Raw genomic sequence first — 20,054 nt, 5'->3', positions numbered from 1 at the left:
ATTCCATTACTCCCTGGTGTTCATCGGGGTGATCAGGACATTTTGGGTGTCTGACCAAGAATGCTTTACGCATGTTTTTGATAGAGATAAAGGCTCTGGAGAAATCTTATTTGAGTGATTGGGCAATGCGGGTGTTATGTGGAGAAGCACATGTCCCAGGCACATACTTTCGCATGGTGTGGTGAGCTTTTCGGTCTGGCAACCTGGAGTGATTTGATGCGGTGAAGAGGTGAACTCTTTTCAATAGGTAGGCCATGCTAATGCTGCCTAGGAATCCAAAGGTGAAACAAAGGCTCTGATGCTCTGATTGAAAATGCAACAGGTCTCGCAATAGAAGAGTTTGACCTTTTTTGTTTTGCAAATGGATGAGTGGCGTTGCGTGGATGAGTGGCGTTGCGTGGATGAGTGGCGTTGCGTGGATGAGTGGCGTTGCGTGGATGAGTGGCGTTGCGTGGATGAGTGGCATTGCGTGGATGAGTGGCGTGTGTGAGTGGGTTGCGTGTGTGAGTGGCGTTGCGTGTGTGAGTGCCGTTGCGTGTGTGAGTGGCGTTGCGTCGATGAGTGGCGTTGCGTGTGTGAGTGGCGTTGCGTGTGTGAGTGGCGTTGTGTGTGTGAGTGGCGTTGCGTGTGTGAGTGGCGTGTGTGAGTGGGTTGCGTGTGTGAGTGGCGTTGCGTGTGTGAGTGCCGTTGCGTGTGTGAGTGGCGTTGCGTCGATGAGTGGCGTTGCGTGTGTGAGTGGCGTTGCGTGTGTGAGTGGCGTTGTGTGTGTGAGTGGCGTTGCGTGTGTGAGTGGCGTTGCGTGTGTGAGTGGCGTTGCGTGTGTGAGTAGCGTTGCGTGTGTGAGTGGCGTTGCGTGGATGAGTGGGGGGAGTTATCGCCGAAGCATTTAAAATAAGCAAGCACCCACAAAAATAATATTAATACTTCATCCCAATACAAGCAACAAAGCATTTTCAGACCGCATCGGGTGTTAGCGCTGAAGTATACAACTTAAAACAATTTACAGAGCGCATTAGGGGTTATCACTGAATATTTTAAAATAAGCAAGCACCCACAAACAACAAACAGAGCTCATGCGGCGGAGGATGGAGGCCGTGGGTTCCATGGAGGTGCACAACAGAAAAGGCAGCACCGGTGAGGAATTCATCAGCTTAACTCGCAAGAGCAGCGGTAATTGTAAAAGAAAATGGGATTTGGGAGCCACTATGGACATGAGCAACCAACCCAGGCCCTGCAAGAGACCCGACTTTCCTACGAGCAGCGGGGATTGTCTCATGGGCCACAAAGATTAAATGAGTTAAGTTCCTGTGCCCGCACATAGGTACACCCCGTTAAAAGAGAACTGGATGAAAATATTTTTGCAATTGTAGAACACTTGCAGTTTCAAGTCCGATTCAACCTGAATACAAGAAACGTGGAAAGATGTCAGTGCTTTAAGGAAAGCTGGTGATTTTATGAAGGCGTTTATTCTTGGATTCCTAGTTGAAGAAGCAGAGCACTTACAGGGGGCGGAGCAGGGAGAGCGGCCTTTGAAGTGCACTTTACACGGCCGGCCGGCAGTGAAACTGAAAGCACGTCCGGCCGGCCGTGAAAGCCTTTGATGACGCAGCAGGGGGAACAGACGGCGAGAGGGTGTGAAAACACACGAGCACTATCTGTAGGTCTTATATTGCTGTCTGTCTGCTGAGGGCGGAGGGGCCAAGGTGGGCAAGCTTAGTGTGATGTTTTGGAGTGAAAAGCTCTGGCATTGCGCGGAGGGGGCCGGGGGAAGGTCTGGCATCGTCTGCACCATATGCGAAAAGCAGGTCAGTAGTTGAGACAAAGAAGCAGCAGGATGCACAAGTAGCGGAACCAAGTGTAGATTACAGGTAAAAGCTAGAAAAACAAACTGTAAGAAACAGAACACACTGTTACAAGTATTTAAAAGTTTACAATTAAACTTATCAATGCCACACGAGCTGTGCAGTATTCCAGTTTAATATATCAGTACAAAAAGCGTGCCAAAATGTTTTTAAAAGCAAGTGGTGATTAATTGCTGTTTGTGCGCACATACACATGGAGTTGGGGAAATGTAATACAAATTGGAGAGTGGAACATAGGTTGCAAGATAATACGTTAGCATTTGTTTTTTAAACCACATCCGCTGTTTCTTTTGATAGTTTGTATGCTGTTTGTTTGAAGAAGGCAAACAAAACGCATCGGGGTTAGCTCCGAAGCATTTCATTTTCTGACCGCATCGGGGATTAGTGTGAAGCATTTAAAATAAGAAAGCACATACAAACAAAACATTTCCAAGATGAATACTTGATCCCAATAGGAGCAACAAAGCATTTTTAGACCGCATCGGGAGTTAGCGCCAAAGCATTTAACAAAAAACATTTTCCAACCACATAGGGGAGTTATCGCCGAAGCATTTAAAATAAGCAAGCACCCACAAAAATAATATTAATACTTCATCCCAATACAAGCAACAAAGCATTTTCAGACCGCATCGGGTGTTAGCGCTGAAGTATACAACTTAAAACAATTTACAGAGCGCATTAGGGGTTATCACTGAATATTTTAAAATAAGCAAGCACCCACAAACAACAAACAGAGCTCATGCGGCGGAGGATGGAGGCCGTGGGTTCCATGGAGGTGCACAACAGAAAAGGCAGCACCGGTGAGGAATTCATCAGCTTAACTCGCAAGAGCAGCGGCAATTGTAAAAGAAAATGGGATTTGGGAGCCACTATGGACATGAGCAACCAACCCAGGCCCTGCAAGAGACCCGACTTTCCTACGAGCAGCGGGGATTGTCTCATGGGCCACAAAGATTAAATGAGTAAAGTTCCTGTGCCCGCACATAGGTACACCCCGTTAAAAGAGAACTGGATGAAAATATTTTTGCAATTGTAGAACACTTGCAGCTTCAAGTCCGATTCAACCTGAATACAAGAAACGTGGAAAGATGTCAGTGCTTTAAGGAAAGCTGGTGATTTTATGAAGGCGTTTATTCTTGGATTCCTAGTTGAAGAAGCAGAGCACTTACAGGGGGCGGAGCAGGGAGAGCGGCCTTTGAAGTGCACTTTAGACGGCCGGCCGGCAGTGAAACTGAAAGCACGTCCGGCCGGCCGTGAAAGCCTTTGATGACGCAGCAGGGGGAACAGACGGCGAGAGGGTGTGAAAGCAGCAGGGGCAGGCAGGCGGCTGGGGGCATGTGCACGCGCTTTTAAGCGCATGCGCATTAAGCTTGATTTTTCACGGGCACTGCAAGGAATCGCCACGATTCCTTGCAAGTTGGTTAAAGACTGTTTAAGCCCCAATAGTCTCATATAATGGTTGATCAGATTAAATCTCTTTCTTTACACCTATGCAACGTTATTCAGAATATGTCTTCTTGAGGAACAATGAATAGCATAGCCTATGGGAGTCTAGAATTGACTGTATGAATTATTGAATGTACATCAACCTGGCTATGTATCCATATTATTGTCAAAAGGAGTATTGAATGAAACATTATTTTTCATTATGATTGTATTTGTGTATAGTTGTTGCTTGTCACGTTTTCCTTTCACTTACATCACGATTTTAAATTTCCACTTCAATGTTTTTAAATCAGTGTTGTAAATGAAGTATTCATGTTGTGCGCTTATGTTTCCATAAAGACACTCAGTGTGGGTCTGCAATCTAGGCTTTTCGTCTTTATAGACAGTATAAGCCTGTATCCGCCATTGAGGACGCTTTTGGTGGTTGCTAGGTAACCACGTTGACACTCGAGGGGCGGCAACTATGACGCGGCACGTTCCGATTGCCAGGTGATTTTACAGCCCTGCAATGGACGGGGCTTCCGCTTTTCAACTGAGGCGACTCTGAGCCGTTACGGATTGTTAACTGAGGCATATTTGTTTGGCGTTGTGGGAACTAATAAAGGTACGAGACTTAAGTTCGATGGCCCAAATGAATTTATTTATTTAATCGACGAATGCCCGCTCTGGATAGGGAGGTTGTTTGTAAACAGACTATCCTGTCCTTTCTATATAGTGATTTGTTATTGAAGACTGAGAACTGTTGCAAGGGACGACGTGTTGGTGAGTGCTCACATTTACTACGCTTTTGCCTTTCCAATACAATGTAATGCTGTTGAGAAACCCTTCAGTTGCTTAAAAATCATTTGGGAAGCCATTATCACGATATTGAAATTTAAGTGGATAAACAGGGGAGAACAATATTGAGATTGTTTGTTACATAGTGATGTGCTTGTCGATATTTAAATTAGGAGGCTACACCCACATGGCGACATTTCCCAGGGTGGTCATTTTGCAAAATGACGATGTTTAACTAAAAAAGCGGGCATGAAATGAGTATCCCATGTCACCTTAGTAGCATTAACCGCAACTCTGTTTTTCTTTCCAGTGCTCAAACTAGCACATTGGCAAATCGTCTGGGTGCGGACTAACATCGCACATGTGGCACACCAATTAAGGGTGAGTGCGGTTTGTCCTTGGTTATTTTATAACCTACATGACAGCATTTGGAGATATTTAGTCCGAATATCTATTTGTTGTTACAGGTGCCTATTGATATTGGAGTCATTACACCGACGTGCACATTGCCCCTTCCCCCTCCCTTCTCTCGTCCTGATGAAGACCCGCCCCTGAGGAACCTAGTCACCCAGTATTCTGTTTTGGGTCGAAACGTCGACATTCCCCTTCTTTGTGGAGCCTGTACCAAAGTTTTTTCGGTCCCTTTTTCCCCTCCTCCCTTTCCCGTTGTCTCCTGTGCCAATTCAGGAATACGGAGGACTATCCAATCACGTGCCTGCAAGAAAGAACTACATTTTTTGCGAGCTATAATTTTTTCAGGACAGGCTCATCTATGTTTGTCTTTTTAAATAATTCAATTCGTCTACACTGACCATCTTGGTCACTCTACACGAGCACTTACTTTTCACTCTTTTCTGTGCACTCTTATTGATATTGAACCCTGTTTGTAAATATTTGTATACATTGGATATTTTCAAAAAAATATATATTAAATAAGTAAGTCTCTCGGATCTTGGTGAGACGTATTTGCTTGTTTTTTTGTGTATTTTTTATACCAATTGATATTTCGGACTACTGTATCTGTCATATTCTGATTTATATGAATGATAGTTGATTTAATTCAATAATGAAAAAAGTGACTGATCCACTCTTATCAGCCCACTCACGTAAGAGCTCTGGTCACTGCATAGTAATGTAAAGTATGGCCTGTTCTATGGTATGGTATGGTATGGCCTGTCATGGCGGTGGTTGAGGAGCTCAGGCATCTCTTTGATCAAGGAGGCTCGGCAGCCATCATCCTCCTAGACCTTAGTGCAGCCTTTGATACTGTGGATCACCACACTCTCATTCAGAGATACTCAAAGGTCGGTATCCAAGGCAGAGCTCTAGAATAGCTTGCATCTTTTCTGGAGAATCATTCCTTCCAGGTTTTGGATCAGTCCTGATACTCCGCTCGTCTCCCTTCTTCACTGTGGGGTCCCTCAGGGCTCCTCCCTGAGCCACACCTGGTTTAACCTTCATATGCTCGTCTTTGCCGAGGTCGTCCGTTCATTCGAACTGTCATTGGTCTCATACGCCGATGACACAAAGCTGATCGTGTCAATCTCTCCGGACTCTAGCTCTAGTCATCGATCTCTTACACCCTATTTTCAGGAAGTGGCGAAGCTGTATGGTTAGTTGCAAACTAAAACTTAATCAGGACAAAGTTAAGGTGATGCTGCTGGGTTATAACTTTGGCAGCAACGCCCCCCCCTCGATTCCCCTACCTGACAACCTGAGCAAGCTCCCTTCCCCTCAACAATGCGATAAAAAGGTTTGGGATGTGGTTGGACTCCACGCTCACGATGGGCCATCAAGCAAAAAAAAGCTTGCTGCCACTTGGTATAGCATCTTGAGACTGCGGAGAAAGGTTCTCAACCTTCTCCCCCCTCAGCTAGAAGAGTGATCGTCCAGGTCCATGTGCGGGCTCATTTTGTTTATGGTAATGCCTTGTATCTCGGCTTACCCAATTATGTCATCAGAAGGCTGCTGACCATACAGAATGCTGCGGCCTGACGTTTGATAAACAGTCCAAAATACCAGTCTAATACAAAAGCACGTGGGGAGCTCCACTGGCTTCCGGTGGAACGGTGAGTGCAGTTCAAGACAATCTCCATTATGCATATGGCAGTCAACAATAAAGGTCAATCTCTGCTCAGATAGCTAGTCTCCTCTATACTTGCCGGGAAAAATCCTGAGACCTTCCTCAGCTCGGACACTGACGGACCCCAGAATCAGAAGATCAATATGGGGCAACCACTCCATATGGTTTCTGGCTCAGAAACTTTGGAACACATTGCCTTTGGACCTACGCCAAATAGAGCTTGAACTTCTTTTTCGTAAAGCTCTGAAGGCCTGCCTGTACCCAGACTGATCCTCTGTCAGCTCTTTTGTTTACAGTGTCTCTTGGCAGCGCTGGGTGGCCTTCGAATTGCCATGCACTATATAAAAACTCTAGAATAGAACATTATTGTTGAGCATGGTATGGTAGGGCCTGTCATTGTACAGTATAGTATGGTTTATTATTGAAAGTATGGTGTGGTATGATATGGCCTGTCATTGTATAGTTTGGTATCGTATATAGTTGTATAGACGTATGGTATGGCCTGTCATTTTATAGTATGGTATGGAATATTATTGCATAGTATAGTATGGCCTGTCATTGTAAATAATGGTGTTGTATGGCCAGTCATGATATGGTTGTAGTGTTGCTCTGTGGGTATGCTATGGTATGGGCTGCCATTGTACAGAAGTGTTAAAAATTACTCTAAGGACCTCCAGGCATTTATTACCAAGTCTGGGTGTCAGGGAGGCTTAAAAATATGAGCCCTTGTGCGAAAGTAGACATTAGGCTCCACCCCTCTGCCAATCCCAAGCACCGTAGGGGGCACCATTAGCACCCTGCTATGGTATGTCTTGTCATTGTGCACTGGACTGTCCTGTGCTGTGCTGTACCTGTCCCTCCATTCCGCATAGGAGAGAAGGTCTTTTACATCCTTTAAAGACCCACACCTGAATACTACAGGAAGTGCAGCTCAACAGATTAAGGTGATGGAAATGTAGACCCACCGTCAGCCAAACTAACCTAACAGGGCCAAGCATCATTAATAAACACATATCCATGTCCTGGGGTAGCTGCCGTCAGCTCAGCCTACCTTTTTCTCCCACATTAGAGGTTGTGGGGAGGTATGTGGCTGAGGCCAAATGACACCAGTAATGCTGCAGAGTGACACTTCTTTAAGAGATTCCCTTCTCTAATCCCAGGTCCTGATATACCTACGGAAAAATTGTTGTCCAGAGATTTTCATTTTTTATTCGTGTTCTTGTCACTTTAGAGAAGTAATTGAGCTTGGGAAGACATTGATGATCTGGGCCAAATTTTTTCGGACGATTTTTTTTTAAATGGCTGATGTGTTGCAGTAATGATGTAATATTTCAGCAACCATGAGACCTACATACTTAATTTTGGTGCCAAAGCATAGGTGTTGAGGGTCAAGTAGTTCAATAGAGACGCAAAATAACTCCACAGAGCAATCGTTCCACCATTTTCCAAAATGGTGGCTATAATAGAGGAAGAAGAGACATATATAGAAATTAAACAAATAATAATGTTTTTTAATACTTTTATGTATACACAGAACAATGTTTATAACTCCTGTTTTGGACACATTGTCATAGTTCACGCCATTTTGTTTCGGTAGTCACCTGTGGTACATTTTCAGAATGCTGAACATTTGAGAAGAGCATATCGACAGGGACATCTTTTTGTAGCACAGGTTTTGCAAGTACATGTATGTGCATGTTCTGTGGGTAGAGGCTTTAGACATTTCATAGGTTTTTGCAACCCATCAGTATCTTCCCAACTAAATTTGCATGCATGTTTCTCTACATATGCATGATCCAAAACATTTACACATCTTCTGATTAAGTAGAATGCTTTTTTAATGTGTCCACACACAGAATATGATGTTGTTGGAAGGTCACTTAGCGGGACTGATCTCTTGAACTCACTGTACCGAAGATCGTTAAAAGTGTGGCAGTTAGAACTTATTTGCCACGCATGCACAGGTATTTTTCTACGTCTTTAAATTCACATTCTTCTTCTTTCTCAGCAAATCCTTTTAGAAGCTTCACAAAGTTCAGCAGTTAAAGCTCTAAGCTTTGTTCCAATTTTGCTCATAGCGCCATCACCCATAAGAATATGTGCCTTGAACACTGGGCATCTCTTGGTCAATTTTTTTGTACAGAATATGAAGTGGGATTAAGTCTTATTTCTCCCGTTCCATAACGTATCCATAACTCTGACAATCCTTGACGTATGAACATTGCAACAGGTCTAAGCAGCACAATAATAACATCTGTGTCATTTGAAAGCGACATGACGCGATTGGGACCATTTCAAACAGCCTACTCAACATGTGGCACAGGACGAAGGTTATCTTCCTCCAATATGCTGTTAAGTTCTTGAACAATATGGCCCATACCTTTTGAAAATATCTCTGCAGGCACCAACTCCTCACTGGCAATCATTCCACTTGCAAGAACTGGAAATCCAGAGGTTTCTTTACAAGCCACTTGTGCTGCTGCTGCATTACACTTTTTTTACGCAGCAGCAGCTCAATCAGTACGCAACACTGCTCCATATCTACAGACTAACACATTGGGTCAATGCGTCAGTTTGTAGAGCCCCTAAATCACATTATACCTCCACCAAGTATGATGTATGCAGGAGAGGCGTTCCGATGCAAAAGTACAAGTTACTTACCTTCAGTAAAGATGTATCTGGTAGAGATGATTCTAGCTGCAAGTTCCTTTACGTAGAAATATACCCAGGCGCGAGAATGGATCTGGAAATGTTTCGTCGCCACAGCATCTCTGCGCGTCGAGGGCGGTACCACCTGACTCCGCCCTGACGTCGTCCACGGGCGTGACGTCAGCAATGTCACATAAGCCCCACCCCGGCGCGCTGACGTCAGTTTTCTTCAGAGAACTTTTCTGCGCCACATCGCGTAGCCATCACAAACAAAACTGTGGAGAGTATGGGAACAGTGTGCGAAAAAGCAGTGAAAACAGAAAAGGGATGAACGAAAAGTGAGGAACAGCAACAGTCGGAAAAGTGGCAGGCACTAAGGTACAGAAAGCCATAGCAGCGGAAGAGCAGAGCACCGCTCTGAGGAGCCAGCTTGTAAAGCTAAGGCGACAGCCTCTGTCACAAACCACACACACTTGAATACCAGATACCGCAGGAACGACGAGAGCCTCCCCTCTCACCGCCAAACCAATCCTCCACACAGATCTCAACTGTCTGGGCGATTGATTTCCAGGGGAAGGGGGAGAGTTTACCTCGCGAACGAGGTGTTGTTAGAAGGTAAGGGATGACTCTAGGCGGGATGTCTGAGGGAGGTATGTTGGCCAAAAGGAGAGGGAATCACAAGGCGTCTGGGGGATGACCTTCAGTAGGTCCTGGAAAACAGAAAAGCAAGAGATGATTATTTAGAAGGTTCAGGGACCTCAACGAGAACTGTTCTTAACAACAATAAGACATAACTTATCTTCTTACCCTAAAAGAAAGTTTTAACGACTAGGATATGTGTCCTATGATTCCATTGGCCCAAAGCAAAAGAAACTCCAACAACCAAAAGTCTCGGAATATCAGGCGTGGAAGGTGGTGCTGCCGGCTCCTGCCGTACGCCTCTAAGAGTAAAATAAAAAGGAATATCAGGCGTGGGAGGCGATGCCGCCGGCTCCTGCTGTGCGCCTCGGTGAAGAGAGAACAACAAAAGTAAGCAATGAAAAAGATTGAACAATGCTGCCTTCCAGAACTAGAGAGTTTGTTCCACAACAATGTAAAAATATTTGCAGCTTGCTCCGAAATACCCAAAAAACAACCAAAGTTACAGCTGGAGTATTACCGGTATATTGCCGTTTTCTGGAAGTAAGGACGGTTCCTTCACGTCTATATGCATCTCCTCTGCATGTCACGCTGCAACTGCAGCCGTGTTAATTCACCAACGGCTAAAAATGGTGTTAGTGGTTTTCTTTTGTTGAGCGGCTTCTACCGCATTCCTTACTGAAGGCGGCTTCTGCCGCGTTGGATTCTCAAGCAGCAATGGCCGCATCTGAGGATATCCTTTAAGCGGCTCCTGCCGCATTATATTCCTCAGTGGCTTCTGCCGCGTTCGAGATTCAAGCGGAAACGGACGCGTCTGAGTATTTCCGTAAGCGGCTCCAGCCGCCTTTATTGGCATGAGCGCTCACCGAGAGACTGGGAGCCAGTACTTGCTTTCTCCAACCTGGCAACGCAGCTCGAGCTGGAGACAGCTCAGTGTGCATGTCGGTTTGGCCATCCTGAGGCGGTGGGCCAAACCAACATGTGCACTGATAGCAGTGTCCACCACTCCTTCTCGTGACTACCCCCTCAATGGCCACCCCCAAGACTCGCCCTTGCCCTTGGAACTTGAAAAGTAAACCGATAATAAACCTGTTTTATTATTGTTTAACTTTTCACGTGTTGAGGCTAACGGGGGGGGAGACGCTCCTCCCCCATAGCAGAGGAGCGGCCACTTATGACACATGCATGCCATGGACAAATCTAGGTCAAAGAATTTCAGTGCGACGATGGAGCTAGCAAATGCATAAGACAATGGGCAGGTTAAAGCCCACAATTGAACACAACACATCTCTTCGAGACAGCGCATGCTGAAACCTAGAAAGGAGAAGTTTAGACAATACTATCTTGGCAAGAGAAATACGTTTTTGGTGATTCATCTGAAATTTCTCCATTTGTTTTAGAACAGTTTTCAAAGAGACTCAGCCATCAGATGACTATTAATTCTATATCAGATCATTTCAGAGTAACCAGCAGGCTATACTTTAGTATGTAAGCAAGCATCCCAAAGTAACATTTTCAAAGTCCTTTAAATTTGAATGTGGATTGAAATTTGTAAATTCAAATGAGGCACTACAGTGTGGCTCACTGGTTAGAGCAGGCAGACCCTGAAGCAGAGGTCAGACCCGGGACCAGGGTTCAATTCCCGACGCGGCAGGGTCTCGAGCTCAAATGTCCACGGACTCGATAATTCTCGCTTCGGTGCCTGACCTAATCATGGGTTCACACTCTGCAACTCTGGGCATTAAGCTTGCTTAATCTCCACAACGGCCCCCCGCGGCGGGATGCCTGGCTTTCACCTTGGGGATGCCCTGTAGGGGCTATCTCACAGGGAAAAGCCAGGACGGGTTCCCAAGGCAAAGCGCTTAGAGACCCCTGGGTTATAAGCGCTATATAAATCCAAACAAACAAACATTGTATACAATAGGAGATGATGGACGGAGCACTGAAACTTTTCAGACACTCTTCCCCAGTTACAATTAGGTCTGGGTTGAATCCATTATCGTTCGTTGGCTCACTTCGCTACCCCAGTTCAGACCCAGCCATATGCAATGTCTGCACTACATCGTATGCCTGCTTGTAAAACACAAAATCCCATATTAGCGAGTCCAGCAGTAAGCCAATCTACTGTAAGTATAAGACTGCTAAAATGACTACCTTAACTTCCTCATTTACAGTGATATACATATAAACCATCAGCTTCACATATCAGAAACTGTAGGTTAAAAACAAACTTGCTACATATTGAGCTCATTGTCTGAAAACTAATTAGAAATGTAAATTAAAGAGAACCCTATCATGGAGTAAAATGCAAGGAATGTCAATTAACAATAGACCAGGCAATGAATAGTGCCTGAAAAAACATCACTTACAGCTTTTGTACTTCAGGCCATAGTGTGTTCTGTAGCAGATGATCTTCGGTTGGAGGTTCTACAATAAAAGATATGTTGTTTCAAGGAGAAGTACATGCTCTGCAATCAAAGTCCAACAACACTGGAAACACGCTAAAGTCAAATAGAATTTATTGTGGGCTACCTTTCTTTATTACTATGCAACACTCACTTTCTTAGCTTGACGTCGTTACTTAAAAATGTGCAGTCTTGCCAAGATTTTACAGACGACAGAAAAATCATAAAACTCATTAAGATGATGTTTTGTAAAGTAGCGATAATACGCATCATGGTCTTGCAGATTAAAATAAGTGAAGCCCAAAGCATAAAATCAATAGTAAGTTCTTTGGGTCAAGAAGAGAACCTTCTGACCCTCTAGAACAGTGATTCTTAGCCTGTGTGGTCCAAGGACCACTAGGGGTTTGCGAGCCCTCCTCACAAGGTCCACAACTGTATTACAAAATTGAACAATATTTAAATCACTACATTCAAATGAATAAAGTATATACGAATAAAAAAGCAAAATATAAATTAAGAACACTTTCTATATTTGATTGTGAATTAAACAAAACATTTCAATATTTGAAAATTTGCTTGGAGTATAGATGTTTTGTATTTTTGTGTATTGTGCAGTTCAAATGATGGAAAGTGCTTGGCCAGCAGTCACCAGCTTCCAATAATGACTCAGTGAGCATCGCCGGATTCCAGTATTGATTCAATGGGAGTCCACAGAAGTCGAAAGGTTAATATCCGCTGCTTTAGAACAAGCTATAAATGATGTATGGCAAACAGAAATGTGCAGCATGTCAAATACCTGCAAACTTATCACAAAAGATTAACTGGTTACTGCAATTCATCAAAGGAGTCAAACCTCAGTTGTCACATTGACTTCACAATCACCTTCTGACAGGACTTGGAATTGTGTATTAGATAGTATGAGTGCTAGTGTGCACAACACACAAGCTATTAATTCTGAACACATGGAAAAGTCAATATTATATTGACAATCTCTAGAAAGCTAGGAGACTGTGTTTTCTTACAATCGCCAAGACTTTGTAAAAGAGGAGAGAGTTCATTATCACTTGTGGCTCTCCTGATGTGGGAATTTAGAACTCCTTGCTCCACCCCTTTCTTGTAATCCGTGCACTCGAGGTGACAGAGGGGACCAAAGGGACAAAAGTATCCGACCTCCTGGAGCCCTCGCTGGGATCCGGGAGTTGAATTGCACCCCATCGGGACTTCCAAGGAAGCCCGGCCATCTGGTCGCCCCATAGGAAAGCATTGAAGGCGGCCACATGACCGAGGGGATCTGGGCGACCAGATGGCCGGGCACGAAAGGGAAGCCATCTGGACACCCTGTGCCCCAACGAAGGAGTGAGCGGGCGCCGGGGCATGGTGGACCGGAGGCCCGGGGCCCCAGCTGGGCCCCAGCCATGGAGGCTGCAAGGGTGCCCCGACAGGCCCTCCGGCCTGGGGCCCGCGCACACCTTGACAAGCAGGGGAGGCCTGCCCGGGCACAACGGAACCCCGTCCCGGGCCTTTGGCAGTGCGGCAGGCCCAGGGACAGGGCCCGGGGGCCGAGCACCCGACCCGGGGCCCGGCAGGGCCCCTGGACCCAGCCGGGGCTCCCAGGCCCGGAGGCGCAGGGGAAGCCTCCCCGGGCCTGCCGAACACCATCCCGGGCACCCTGCCACGCGGCAGGACCCAGGACGGAGTCCGGGGTGACAAGGCCGCCGTCCCCGGGGCCCTCAGGGGCCCCGGATGGAGCTCCTGAACCCAGCCAAGCAAGGGGAGGCTCCCCGGGCACAACAGAACCCCGTCCCAGGCCTTTGGCAGTGCGGCAGGCCGGGGGACAGGTCCCAGGGCCGGAGCACCCGACCCGGGGCCCGACCGGGCCCCTGGCCTCAGCTGGGGGCCCCAAGTCCGGCGGCGCAGGGGGAGCCTCCCCGGGCCCTCCGGACCCCGTCCCGGGCACCCTGCCACGCGGCAGTACCCAGGACAGAGCCCCGGGTGGGTAGGCCGCCCTCCCCGGAGCCATTGGGGGGGCCTCGGCCGGAGCTCCTGAAACCAGCCAAGCAAGGGGAGGCTCCCCGGGCACAACGGAACCACCTCCCGGGCCTTTGGCAGTGCCGGCAGGCCAGGGGACAGGGCCCAGGGCCGGAGCACCCGGGTCTGGTGGGGCCCCTGGAGCCAGTAAGGGGGCCCCAGGCCCAGAGGCGCAGGGGACACTTCCCCGGGCCCTCCCGGACCCCGTCCAGGGCATCCTGCCACGCGGCAGGCCCGGGGACGGACCCGGAGCTGGGGCGGCATTCTGGCCCATCCAGCTGCGAGCTGAGGACGGCTAGGCCGAGAGGGGTCCCAGAGTACCTTGTCCCTAGTAATCCGGAGGAAGGCTACCCCTCTTTCTGGGAACAAGTGCGCACCGCACTCTAGGCGTGAACGTGCCCGACCTCCTGGAGCCCTGGCTGGGATCCGGGAGGCGAATGGCACCCCATCGGGACTTCCAGGGAAGCCCGGCCATCTAGTTGCCCCATTGGAAAGCATTGGGTGCGACCAGATGGCCGAGGGGAGAGCTGCACCCACTCCGAGGCCTTTGCGGTAGGGCTCCCGCCTGCCCACAGAGGGCTCGGGGGCTCGGAGACCCCGGCTGCTGGGCCTCAGGCACAGGTGGGGCTGCCGGAGCTCTCGGGGGCCCGGACACCCGGGGGAGGACTGCCCGGGACCCATGGAGCCCGTCCCGGGCACTTTGCCACGCCGCGGGCCGGTGGAGCGAGCCCCGGACGCCTGGGAGGTGTTGCCCGGGCAAAGCCCATCTGGTCCCTGGCAGTGAACCGCCCGCCCGGGAGGGGTGTTTCCCGGCATACCCTGCAACTAGTAATCCGGAGGAAGGATACCCCTCTTTCTGGGAACCCGCGCGCACCGAGTGACGTAGGGGACCCAGGGCGCGGAGGCGCCCGACCTCCTGGAGCCCTGGCTGGGATCCGGGAGGCGAATGGCCCCTCATCGGGACATCCAGGGAAGCCCGGCCATCTGGTCGGCCCATTGGAAAGCATTGCGTGCGACCAGATGGCCGAGGGGAAAGGTGCGACCAGAAGGCTGGGACCGAAATGACGCCAATCTGCCTGCCCCAAGTCTCCGCGAGAGGGCTCCCGCATGCCCTTGCAGGGCTCTAGGGCTGCAGGGCTCGGGGGCTGCAGGGCTCCAGGGCTGCAGGGCTGCAGGGCTGCAGGGCTGGGGGGCTCTAGGGCTCCGGGGCTGCAGGGCTCCGGGGGCTGCAGGGCTCGGGGGGCTGCAGGGCTCGGGGGGCTGCAGGGCTCGGGGGGCTGCAGGGCTCGGGGGGCTGCAGGGCTCGGGGGCTGCAGGGCTCGGGGGGCTGCAGGGCTCGGGGGCTGCAGGGCTCCGGGGGCCGCAGGGCTCAGGGGGGCTCTGACACCCCACGTTGGGCCTTAGGCACTGGGAGGACCACCTGAGCTCTCGGGCCCGGGGGAGGACTGCCCGGGACCCGTGGAGCCCGTCCCGGGTACTTTGCCATGCCGCGGAGAGGTGGGAGCCCCGGACGCCTGGGAGGTGTTGCCCGGGCATCGCCCATCTGGTCCCCGGTAGGGAACCGCCAGCCCCTGAAGGGTGTCCGGGCGTACCCTGCCCCTAGTAATCCGGAGGAAGGCTACCCCTCTTTCTGGGAACTTGCGTGCACCGAGTGACGGAAGGGACCCACGGCGCGGAGGCACCCGACCTCCTGGAGCCCTGGCTGGGATCCGGGAGGCGAATGGCCCCTCATCGGGACGTCCAGGGAAGCCCGGCCATCTGGTCGGCCCATTGGAAATCATTGCGTGCGACCAGATGGCCGAGGGGAAAGGTGCGACCAGATGGCTGGGACCGAAATGACGCCAATCTGCCTGCCCCAAGTCTCCGCGGGAGGGCTCCCGCCTGCCCTTGCAGCGCTCCGGGGCTGCAGGGCTCGGGGGCTCCAGGGCTGCAGGGCTGCAGGGCTCGGGGGCTACGGGGCTGCAGGGCTCCGGGGGCTGCAGGGCTCCAGGGGCCGCAGGGCTCCGGGGCTGCAGGGCTCCGGGGCTGCAGGGCTCCGGGGCTGCAGGGCTCCGGGGCTCCCGGGCTGCAGGGCTCCCGGGCTGCAGGGCTCCCGGGCTGCAGGGCTCCCGGGCTGCAGGGCTCCCGGGCTGCAGGGCTCCTGGGCCACAAGGCTCCAGGGCTCCGGGGCCGCAGGGCTCCGGGGCTGCAGGGCTCAGGGGGGCTCTGAAACCGTCCCGGGTACTTTGCCACACCGCGGGCCGGAGGAGGGAGCCCCGGACGCCTGGGAGGTGTTGCCCGGGCATCGCCCATCTGGTCCCCGGCAGGGAACCACCAGCCCTAGAAGGGTGTCCGGGCATACCCTTGCCCCTAGTAATCCGGAGGAAGGCTACCCCTCTTTCTGGGAACCGGTGCGTGCCGAGTGACGGAGGGGACCCAGGGCGCCAAAGTGCCCGACCTCCTGGAGCCCTGGCTGGGATCCGGGAGGCAAATTGCACCTCATCGGGACTTCCAGAGAAGCCCGGCCATCTGGTCGCCCCATTGGAAAGTATTGGGTGCAACCAGATGGCCGGGACCGACATGACGCCAATCTGCCTGCCCCGAGCCTCTGCGGGAGGGCTCCAGTCTGCCCTTCCAGGGGCAGCAGGGCTCGGGGGCCGCAGGGCTCCGAGGCTCCAGGGCTCCGAGGCTTCAGGGATCCGGGCTGCAGGGCTCCGGGGCTGCAGGGCTCCGGGGCTGCAGGTCTCCCGGGCTCCCGGGCTCCGGGCTGCAGGGCTCCGAGGCTCCAGGGCTCGGTGGCTGCGGGGCTGCAGGGCTCGGGGCTGCAGGGCTTCGGGGGCTGCAGGGCTTCGGGGGCTGCAGGGCTTCGGGGGCTGCAGGGCTTCGGGGGCTGCAGGGCTCTGGGGGCTGCAGGGCTCTGGGGCTCCAGGGCTCCCGGGCTGCAGGGCTCCGGGGCTGCAGGGCTCTGGAGCTGCAGGGCTCTGGGGCTGCAGGGCTCGGGGGCTGCAGGGCTCGGGGGCTGCAGGGCTCGGGGGCTGCAGGGCTCCGGGGCTCCAGGGCTCCAACCAGGCCGGGGAGATCAGGGAGTCTGCCCAGGCACGAGGGACCCCTGTCCCGGGCACACGGACCCTCAGGACGCACCCCTGTTTTCCAAAATTCTGCGTAGTGGCGCTACGCAAACTACGCCCAGCCCTAATTCTAACCTTGGCAGTGCTGAGCAAGCTGATCCAAAGCAACTTATGACTGAAAGGTGCTGACCTATAACCTGGGCAAACTACTAGAGCTGAACCTTTGCAGACCAAAGAAGTCTAGATATAAGCAGTAGCAACTCTGAAGATAAATATTGTATCCCAATTGGTGGCCAGAATGCATATTTTGTCAACAACCCCCAGAGAGAAGTGAAAACACTTTATAGTGTTCTGCTTCTTTATAGCTGAGCACAATAAAGACAGTCACGAATGAAACCGAACATTATGCATCCACATTTCCAATAAAATTAGGAATTTGAAACATAGATTATCATAAATCCTGCTTTCTATCTGTCTGTTTCTCTTTCTATAATACTAGTTATAACCACTTAACCGAATGCCGAAACATTGCTCTGGGTCTCTACGCTATGGCAACATTGTATTTGTGGAGATTTATCTGAAAGGCCAACGCTTCCTATAAGTTTGGGTTTCTCATTTCTTGTGTGTAATAATTCTTTGTGTATTATCAGAGGGAACTAGCCTCAAAGGGCATAGGGATAATGTGTTTGTACGGAAGAAAGAAATATTATTTATTTTGAAAGCCCTCATCCATGAACCTAGTTGGTGGCATGCTTCATCATCAGGCTCCACCCGGTGACACCAAATGTGTCCCGGGTGTGTTTCAACGCCTGTTTACAGCTGAGCTGGTTTCATGGTGAATGAGTGTGCAGTGATAGCGTGTGAGAGTGTATTAAAAACTGTCCTTGGGTCCCAATTCCTATACTAGGTAATTTTATTAGCGGGCCCTTGGCAGTGCTAAAAACAAGGCTATGGAAGGGCGTGGCTTGCGGAGCCAAGATGGTGGACGCACTGTAAGAGAGCTCCTGGACCCCTCCGCCATCCGCCCTGCAATCTCTGGCATCCATCCGTCCTCCCCACGTACCTGCTGTAGCCCCTGGTGTGTGTGGGGCGTCCTTTGAGGCCATTTGTGAGCTGGGTCGGCCTCTGGGGCGACTGGCCACCTGCTGCAACTCCAGGGCTCTTGACTGCAAAATGACGGCTCTCATCGCGCCCCACCGATGCGCCAGATGCTCCTGTCCTGGGGGTGCCGCTTGAGATCGCGGCTCTTCTTGATCCTGCAGCGGACTCCACCACCCGGATTTGCTTGGCCTCTGGCTGCCCGCCGGCTGCCTGGGGCACTTCATTGTTGGGGGGTGTGAGGTGGAGGCGCCTGGTGCCCTGGACGGGCTGTTACCCATGTCACAGCGAGGGCCTGCTGTGCGGGCGCGGACCGGGCACCCGCTGTGGTGCTCTTGTGTGCCCTGGGCCGTGAAAGAGGCGGGGCGGCCGGTGGTGGAGCTACTTCGGCTCGGTTCTGGGCCCGACCGCTGCCGCTGAGGTGAGCCGGCGGGGAGTGGACTGTGCAGTGGCGGCTACCATATCGGGTATCAGGGAGTTTGGCAGTCGTGCTGCCCTCCCGGCTCCCCCCCTCCTCCTCCAGGCGCTTCCACTGGTCGTGGCGGGAGGCCCTTGGCAGCGGGTGTCGAGCTGCGGGCGCCTCTTCTCCCCTACGTCTCCCCACAAGAGGTGGTGTCGTGCTTGGAGGAGCTGCGGCCCGGGCCTACATCTCCTGGCCGAGTGCTGTCTTGTGGCTGGGCGGCCTGCGAGGCCGAGCTGTCACCTGTGCTGGTGAGTGGGGGGTGGGCCCGGTGTTCGGCTGCATTTTCGTGCAGCGAAGGGTGGGAGTTCGGTGTTGGGCTTTCTCGTGGGGATGCCCGCCCCCCCTCTCCCCTCACCCCCGTGAGGCCTTTGGGAGTTCTGCTGGCGCTGCAACTTTGGTTGGGCGGGTCATCTCCTCCATAGTGCTCTTGATCCAGTGGACTTGGCACTCTTCTGGATCCTGTGGATTTGGCACTTGAGGTTCCCCGGGTGCGGAGGGGCCTGGAGCTGCTACCCCCCAGACTTTTTAATCTTCGCCTGGATCTGTGAGGCCTACCCCGGCCTTCACCTTCTACCAGCAGCTAGTTTGGGTGGCGAGGTGCGGCTGGGTGGCTCTGCCCCCCCTCGAGCGTTCCCGCTTCCTCCGTCCGGATCTGTGAGGCCTACCCCAGCCTTCTCCTTCTAACAGCGGCCAGTTTGGGTGGCGGGGTGCGGCTGGGTGGCTCTGACCCCCCCCCTGCTTCCTCCCTCCTGGCTGATGACTGACTGGCGGGCTCCCCGGTGGGGGCGCTTGTAGCCTTCACCTTCCACCTTGCTAGACTGCTCCTTTCCGTGCCCTCTGGGTGGCCCCGGGGTTGCCCCTGCTGATCTTGCGACCCATGGAGCTCCTCCTGCCCTAGTGGCGGTTTCGTAAAGATTCCCACGCCGACGGTCGGGACCTTAGGCTGGGGCCTGCGTGCTTTCTTTCCGACCCCTGCGATTCCTGTGGCCCTGCCCGGCCGACAGCCATGGGCAAGACAGGACATCCAAAACAGCGGCCGCACCCACTCAAACTAAAATGGATCGCTTCACCACCCTTGGGCACCAGCCACCAGGGCAGGCTGGGGGTACACCTCCAGTACCGGGCACAGACCTGGCGACCATCTTGCAGGCCATAAGTAACTCACAGGCCTCAGTGGAGGAAAAGATAGGAGAGATCAAGGTGGATGTGTCTCTCCTCCGACAGGACCTCCGTAATGCCACGGCCCGAATATCCGAAGCTGAATCCCGAATATTGACTGCGGAAGACGACATCCGTCAGCTCAAAGAGCAGGTGGCCAATCTAAGCTCCCACACCAAGGAACCTCACCAGCGCGCAGAGGATGCTGAAAATCGCCCGTGCCGCAACAACAACAACTGGTGGGTTTTCTGGAGGGGCAGAGAAGAATCAGGCGGTTGCCTTTGTGGAGGCTTGGTTCACCTCCTGGATGCCGAAGGACTCCTTCTCAGCTTGGTTTGTGATAAAGAGGGCACACCGGTCCCTCGCCCCCAAACCACTGGTCGGGGCTGCCCCTCGTCC

At 51.9% G+C, this 20,054-nt stretch overlaps 1 protein-coding gene across 3 annotated transcripts in view; it reads right to left on the bottom strand.

The window, feature by feature from the left end:
* The window catches only part of ELP2 (elongator acetyltransferase complex subunit 2), a 964,760-nt gene that overhangs the window by 281,289 nt on the left and 663,417 nt on the right, over window positions 1-20,054 (bottom strand). For all 3 annotated transcript variants that reach the window (XM_078687686.1, XM_078687687.1, XM_078687688.1), the window contains one exon: window positions 11,826-11,883. In XM_078687686.1, coding sequence (XP_078543812.1) covers window positions 11,826-11,883 — 58 coding nt within the window. The remainder of the gene's footprint in view (window positions 1-11,825; window positions 11,884-20,054) is intronic.

This window comes from Lissotriton helveticus, chromosome 4_1 (assembly GCF_964261635.1).
Source record: "Lissotriton helveticus chromosome 4_1, aLisHel1.1, whole genome shotgun sequence".
In the NCBI taxonomy this organism is placed as follows: Eukaryota; Metazoa; Chordata; class Amphibia; order Caudata; family Salamandridae; genus Lissotriton; species Lissotriton helveticus.
This window is presented reverse-complemented; position numbering and strand designations above follow the sequence as displayed.